At 49.4% G+C, this 7,773-nt stretch overlaps 1 protein-coding gene across 1 annotated transcript in view; it reads left to right on the top strand.

The window, feature by feature from the left end:
* Positions 1-1,018: 1,018 nt before the first annotated feature.
* Positions 1,019-7,773, top strand: part of CUNH19orf38 (chromosome unknown C19orf38 homolog) — a 13,748-nt gene continuing 6,993 nt past the window's right edge. Inside the window, exons 1-3 of the mRNA XM_023517989.1 lie at positions 1,019-1,112; positions 2,223-2,531; positions 6,596-6,688. Of these exons, the coding sequence (XP_023373757.1) occupies positions 1,082-1,112; positions 2,223-2,531; positions 6,596-6,688 (433 nt within the window). The 5' untranslated portion in view covers positions 1,019-1,081. The remainder of the gene's footprint in view (positions 1,113-2,222; positions 2,532-6,595; positions 6,689-7,773) is intronic.

Genomic DNA, 7,773 nt, shown 5'->3' with positions numbered 1-7,773 from the left:
GTCATTGTTGTTTGGCAGGTCCGGGCTGGGGATTCGAACCCGCCACCTTAGGTGTACGTGGCTGGCGCCTTAGCCGGTTGAGCTATGGGTGCCGAGCCTTAATTTTTTTTAGATGTAGGGTCTGACTCCTCTTGCCCAGGATGGAGTGCAGTGGTATATAATAATAGCTCACTGAAGCCTTGAACGGGGCTTCATATCATGAGTTCTTTTGCTCTAATGTCCATCTACTAGCCCCATTCTTCAGAGCAGCAAATTGAGCCTTCTGTTTTGTTTTGTTTTGTTTTTGAGACAGAGTCTCACTTTTTCTCCCTCTGTAGAGTGCTGTAACATCATAGCTCACAGCAACCTCAAACTCTTAGGCTTAAGCAATTCTCTTGTCTCATCACTACAGGCACCCACCACAACACCTGGCTATTTTTAGAAATGGGGTCTCTGGCTCAGGCTGGTCTTGAACCTGTGAACTCAGGCAATCCACCCATCTTGCTTGGGCTCCCAGAGTACTAAGATTACAGGCGTGAGCCACCATGCCGGGCTGAGCTAAGCCTTCTAAAAAGGAAAGCTTTGTCTGAGGTCACAGAGGCCAAACCCTAACCACTATACCCTCCCACTCTCTGCCCCACATTTCTTTCAGTTTGGGCACTAGTTGGGCTGTAGTTTGTAACTTGGGTGTTGATTTCCCAGACAGCTCCCTGTTGTCAGCTCTCCCCATGCCCAGGAGTTCTCTTAGGTGAAGAGAAAAAATAAACACCCAATCATTTCATCCTCCATCCATTTTCTTCCCTTCCATCTGTGGAACAAGAGCCAGTAGAATGCAGAGCAGTGCCTGGATCTAATGTGCATTTGGGGAAGGGGTGAAGAGAGGAGAGAGTCCTTTTCAGTGCCCAAGAGTGAGAGAAAGAGAGAGAGTGTATGTGTGTGTGTGTGTGTGTGTGTGTGTGTGTGCAACTTCCTGCCAGTGAGGAAACTCTCAGCCCGAATCAGCACTGGTTCTCCTTTCCCCATCTGGCCTCACAGGAGGAATTGGCCGGCAGCCATTGGCCCCTCTGGCCTCACCCGAATTTCCCAGCCAAGCACAGGAGAGATGCCCTGGCCGGTCCTGCTCTTTGCAGCTGGTGAGTCTGACACCCCACTTCAGGACCCTCACTGGGCAACCTCATCTCCTGCCCACCCACCTTGCTTCCCTTAGGGCTGAAACCAGTGTTGGGGGTGGGAGTGGGAGTGGGAGTTGACCTCTCAGGTCATGGAGGAAGCTGAGCTTGGGCAGGCGGACAGATGGATTTGACCGTGAGCCTTGGAAACGCCCCAGGAGCATCGCTTTTTCTTGTTGCGCTCCTCACTCCCCTCGCCAATCAAGAGCATCAAAAATATCATGGTGGGGCTGGAGACAGCCATGCCCACGCCCAGTGACTCAGCCCCTGCCTTGGCCTCTTTAGCAATAGGGTTTGCCTAGGGGTGGTGGCTGGACAAGGGAAGGTTTCTATAGACCTATAGACCCTGGTAGTTAGGTGGGACACTGCTCAGGAGCATGTGGGCAGCTGGAGAGAGAGACTAGACCCCAAGAAAAGCTCCCTCCTGCGGGAAGCTGTGGTCCAAAACCCATATTTCTCACCACAGGCTGGGAAAGAAGGTAGAACCCCTCTGCACTCCCTGCTCTAGGTCTCCCCATATCACTTCCCTACCTCCAGCCACTCCGGCTCCTCCTCAGTGTTCCTGAGCACACTCTCACAACCTTCCATCCTCTGGGCCTTTGCCTGTGCTTATCCCTCTATCTAGAATGCTATTCTCCAACTCTTCATATGGGTCCTTCCTTGCCACTCATACTCAGTTCAGACGTCACCTCCTCAGGTAAGCCCTCTGTGGCCACCTCAGCTAACGCAGGCTTCCCATCACCCAGAACTTCTTGTTTCTTTGAGAAGACATCATCTCCATGGGACACACATGTTTGTCCATTTGTCCCTGTTACTATTAGAACGGTGCCTGGCACACAGTGTTGTTGATTAAAGTAATAAGACTAGTTAGGTTGCTATATAATAAACATTGTTACTATTATAAAATGATGCAATCACAGGGACTCCTCACCATGTGCCAGGCATGCAATTAATGCCTTTCTACATTGCAGTGGGGAAAAGATGCTGATGCACATGAAGTGCAAGGCTCAGAGAGGGTGATCTACTTATCCAAGGCCACACAGCCAGCCAGTTTCCCCTTATTCTGCTTTGCAGGTTCTTTGGCAATCCCGGCACCATCTATCCTGCTGGTGCCCCCACACCCCAGCAGCCAAGAGGACCCCATCCACATCTCATGCGTGGCCCCCAGGGGCTTCCTGGGGGCAAATTTTACACTGTACCGAGGGGAACATATGGTCCAGTTCCTGGAGGCCCCCGCAGACCAGCTTGGGGTCATTTTCAACCTGAGTGGCAGTAGCAGTGAGGCTCCAGGGGGACCGTTCCAATGCCAATATGGCGTGATGGGTGAGCACAGCCAGCCACAGCTGTCAGACTTCAGTAAACCTGTGCATGTCTTTTTCCCAGGTAAGGCCCTCACGTGAGCCATCACTGCCAGAAGCTCTATTTTCTAATCCTAAGGCTTTGCATGTGCTGTTCCCTCCTCTTAGATGGAAGAGTCAGGCTTTTGACCTGCTAGGACTTACTTGCCTTTCCTTTTCCCATCCTCTGAGCTACCCCAGAAGGGGATTTGTTAGTTCACTGAAGTCAGCTCACATGGCTGCCTTCAGGTATGGATGAATCCAGGTGCTCAAAGATGTCAGGAATCATTAGCCACTTTTCAGCTTTGCAATTTTTCTGTCTTATTCTCAGGCAGGCCCTCCCCCTCATGGTGATAAAATAGGAGCTGTGATTGTCCCCATTTTGCAGATGAGGAAATTGAGGCATAAAAGGTTAGGCACTTCCCCAAATCATCCAGATAAAGAGTAGATGAGCTGAGACACCACTGGCTGCCAAAGACCAGGCATTGAGCCTCCACACTACAAATATACTGCATACTCCCCCATCAGCCTCATAAAAATTTTGAGCACCTACAGCTAAGTGTAGTGGCTCACACCTGTAACCCCAGAACTTTGGGAGGCTGAGGTGGGAGGATTGCTTGAGGCCAGGAGTATAAGACCAGCCTGGGCAATATAGCAAGACCATATATATATGAGACAGACCCTCAAGCTGTCACCCTGGGTAGAGGGCTATGGTATCACAGCTCACAGCAACCTCCAACTCCTGGGCTCAAGCAATTCTCCTGCCTCCACCTCTCTAGTAGCTGGGATTATAGGCGCCTGCCACAACGCCTGGCTATTTTTTTTCTTTTTTTCTTAGACAGAGCCTCAAGCTATCCCCCTGGGTAGAGTGCTGTAGCATGATAGCTCACAGCAACCTCCAACTCCTGGGCTTAAGCAAGTCTCCTGCCTCAGCCTCCCAAGTAGCTGGAACTACAGGTGCCCAGCTATTTTTTGTTTGCAGCCGTCATTGTTGTTTTGGCTGACCCAGGCTGGATTCAAACCCACCAGCTCAGGTGTGTGTGGCTGGCACCTTAGCCTCTTGAGCCACAGGCGCCGAGCTGCAAGACCCTATATTTACAACAATATTTTATTTTATTTTTTTGAGATAGGGTCTCACTCTGTGCCCTTGGTAGAGTGCCATGGCTTCATAGCTCGCAGCAATCTCAAACTCTTGGGCTTAAGCAATCCCCTTGCCTCAGCCTCTTGTGTAGCTGGGATTATAGGTGCCTGCCACAATGCCTGGCTGGTTTTCCTATTTTTAGTAGAGATGGAGTCTCACTTTTGCTCAACTCCTGAACAAGGAGTCTTCAACTCCTGAGCTCAGGCAATCCATCCACTTTAGCCTCTCAGAGTACTTGGATTACAGGTGTGAGCCGCTGCACTCAGCCTACACAAATGTTTTAAAACTTAGCTAGGTATGGTGGCTCAGGCTTATAATCCCAGCACTTTGAGAGTCTTTGAGGGGAGGCTCCCTGAAGCCCATTAGTTCTAGGTTATAGTGAGCTATGATCAGCCATTGCACCCCAGTCTGGGTGACAGAGATGCTGTCTCTACAAAGAAGAGGAATAGAATGATGGCGAGAAGGCAGCACTGGGGGTACTGGGGCAAGAGTGTTGCCAGCAGAGGAAACAGGTTGTGCAAAGGTCCTGAGGCTGAAGCTTCCCTAATATGTCTGAGGAACACATGAGAGCCCACCGTGGCTGGTGGCGCCTGTGACTCAGTTGGTAAGGCACCAGCCCCATGAACCCAGCCTCCGCCAAACTGCAACAACAACAAAAATAGCTGGGTGTTGTGGTGGGCACAACTACCTGGAAGGCTGAGGCAAGAGAATCGCCTAAGCCCAGGAGTTGGAGGTTGCTGCGAGCTATGTGATGCCATGGCACTCTCCTAAGGGCAATAAAGTAAGACTGTGTCTCTACAAAAAATATAAAAATAAATAATAATAATAAAAGGGCGGTGCCTGTGGTTCAAAAGGGTAGGGCTCTGGATCCATATGCTGGAGGTGGCGGGTTCAAACCCAGCCCTGGCCAAAAATAAAAGAGCCCACTGTGGCTCAAGTATAATGAGCAAGGAGGTAAATGGGGGGAGGCAAAGGCAGGGAGGTGACAAGGAGGATTGTGTGGGGCCCTGTAGGTTGCAGCAAGGACTTTCACTTTTCTTTTTATTATTTATTTATTTTTTAGAGACAAAGTCTCACTTTGTCACCCTCAGTAGAGTGCCGTGGCATCACAGCTACAGCTCTTGCCTCAGCCTCCCAAGTAGCTGGGACTATAGGCACCTGCTACAATGCCCGGCTATTTTTTTGTTGCAATTTGGCTGGGGCTGGGTTTGAGCCCACCACCCTTGGTATATGGGGCTGGTGCCCCACTCACTGAGCCACAGGTGCCGCCCAACTTTCACTTTTCAATTGAGTGAGACAGGAACTCTCAGAGGCCTGATGTCTTTCTCTGGTCAGTAAAGTGGAGGCTGTGCATGGGTTATAGGTCAGGAGGCAGGAGCGAGAATTTTCTGTGGCCTTCTATGTCACTATCACTTAGAGCTTTTTTTTTTTGAGACAGAGTCTCACTTTGTCACCCTCAGTAGAGTGCTGTGGCATCACATCTCACAGCAACCTCAAACTCTTGGGCTTAAGCGATTTTCTTGCCTCAGCCTCCCAAGTAGCTGGGACTACAGGCACCCGCCACAACGCCTGGATATTTTTCGTAGTTGTCATTGTTGTTTGGCAAGCCCAGGCTGGATTCGAACCTGCCAGCTCTGGTGTATGTGACTGGTGCCCTAGCCACTGAGCTACAGGCGCTGAGTCAGAACTTTCCCTATGCAAAGAGAACCTTGTTGCCATCTGAGGTTGGCAAGCAGTGATGACAGAACAGCTCTGTGTCCTTCCAGACCTCAAGTTCCTCTATCAAAGGCCTCCTTCTCTCACCTTGACCTTGTGGTTTTAAAGTGGGGAGGTGACAACACCACTCCAGCCTCAAATGAATGAGTGAACAAGGCCTAATGTGAGAATGCCAAATGTCTGTCTTCTCTTTCTCCCTCCTGGTTTAGCTCTTGACTTTTACTCAGGTGAAGTAATGTCCTCTCTCTGCAGGGAGGGAAAGCTGTCTTTTGCAGAGAATGAAAACTCTGGCAGTGTCATGCCTACACCTCTGTGGCTGACCTCTGAATGGATCTCAGAGTCCATCATTTGGTTGGGGGTGGAAGCCAACTGACCCCCTGGCACCCAGGCTGCAAGAAACTAAAACTTGGGCTGCGCGTCCATAGCACAGAGGTTACGGCGCTGGCCACATGCACCAAGGCTGGCAGGTTTGAACCCAGCCTGGGCCAGCTAAACAACGACCAACTACAACAACAAAAAAAACCCAGCTGGGTGTTGTGGCAGGCACCTGTAGTCCCAGCTACTTGGTAGACTGAGGCAAGAGAATCACTTAAGCCCAAGAGTTTGAGGTTGCTGTGAGCTGTGATGTCACAGCATTCTACTGAGGGTGACACAGTGAGACTCTGTCTCAAAAAAAAAAAAAAAGAAAGAAAAAAAGAAAGAAAAAGAAACTAAAACTTGGACTCAAAATGGCTTCATCAACAAATTGGGATTTGTTGGTTTACTAAACTGAAGTCATGAAGTCAGTTCACTGGATCCACATGCTCAAAGATATCAGGAATCCTTTGCCTACTTCTCAGCTCTGCTTTCTCATGTGTCTTATTTGCAGGCAGTCCCTCCCTTTTATGTTAATAAAATTGTGCCCAGCAGCTTCAGATATATATCCTACCAACTCTGCCATGCTAGGCAGAAGACTAAGCCTCTTTTTTCCAGTGGTCTAGCCAAAGTCTCAGAATTAGCTTTCATTGACTGCACTTGGACTACATGCTCATCCCTGAACCAATCACAATAGCCAAGGGGAGGGAATATGCTAACTGGCCAGACTGAAAGCTTGCTAAATCCCCAGGATTCAGCTACACCCAAGTCACATGGTTGGGGGTTATAGGGGAGGACCTGGCTCCTCAAAGGTAACCTAGAGAGAAGACAGGTGTCCTGCCCTTCCCTGTCCTCCTCAGCTCATGATCTGCCCACTCTCTCTTTTCCCATTTCCCTAGTGCCCTCTTGGATCCTGGTGCTCACCCTGAGCCTGGTTGGAACCTTCCTCCTCCTTGCTGGGCTGGTGACCATGGTTGTGGTAGTCAGGAAAGGTAACAGCACATACAAAAAAGCATGGGCCCTGAGCTTCTGGTTTGTCACTCCCAGAACATGCAAATGTGCTTACATAGCCATTTTTTAGAAGCAGACAGTTTGGGGAGTTCTTACTCCAAAACTTAGCAGCAAAAGCACCTTTCTAAAGAGACAAGATGATGGTAGGCAGGAAAGTTTGATATAGCTATGTTTTTTTTATTGAGACAGAGTCTTAAGCTGTTGTCCTAGGTAGAGTGCTGTAGTGTCATAGCTCACAGCAACCTCCAACTTGGGCTCTAGTGATCCTCTTGCCTCAGTTTTTCTATTTTTAGTAGAGATGGGGGTCTTGCTTTTACTCAGGCTGGTCTTGAACTCGTGAGCTCAAGCTATCTACCCAACTCCATCTCCCAGAGTGCTAGGATAACAGGCATGAGCCACTGCACCTAGCCAATACAGCTATTTATTTTTTTGCAGTTTTTGGCCCAGCCAGGTTTGAACCCACCACCTCCAGTATATGGGGCCAGTGCCCTACTTCTTGAACCACAGGCGCCACCCATTATTTATTATTTTTATTTTTTTTTTAGAAACAGAGTCTCACTTTGTCGCCTTTGGTAGAGTGCTGTGACATCACAGCTCACAGCAACCTCCAGCTCTTGGGCTTAGGCGATTCTCTTGCCTCAGCCTCCTGAGTAGCTGGGAATATAGGCGCATGCCACAACAATGCCCAGCTATTTTTTTGTTGCAGTTTGGCTGAGGCTGGGTTCGAACCCGCCACCCTCGGTATATGGGGTTGGCACCCTACTCACTGAGCCATAGGTGCCGCCCAGAGCTATTTTTTTATTGTGGTAAAGTGTGCATAACATGAAACTTACCACTTTAACCATCTTGAAGTGTACAGCTCGGTTGCATTATGTACAGTCACATTGTCATGTAACCATCACCACCAACCATCTCCAGAACTTTCCCATCTTCCCAAACTGAAGAGAAGCTCTGTGCCCATGAAACACTGACTCCCTTTCCACCCCGCCACCAGCCCCAGACAGCCCTTGAACTTAAATTTTATTTTTTTATTTTTTGAGACAAGAGCCTCAAGCTGTCCCCCTGG

Source organism: Otolemur garnettii, unplaced genomic scaffold (genome assembly GCF_000181295.1).
Source record: "Otolemur garnettii isolate 467f Iridium unplaced genomic scaffold, OtoGar3 scaffold00127, whole genome shotgun sequence".
Taxonomy (NCBI): Eukaryota; Metazoa; Chordata; class Mammalia; order Primates; family Galagidae; genus Otolemur; species Otolemur garnettii.
This window is presented reverse-complemented; position numbering and strand designations above follow the sequence as displayed.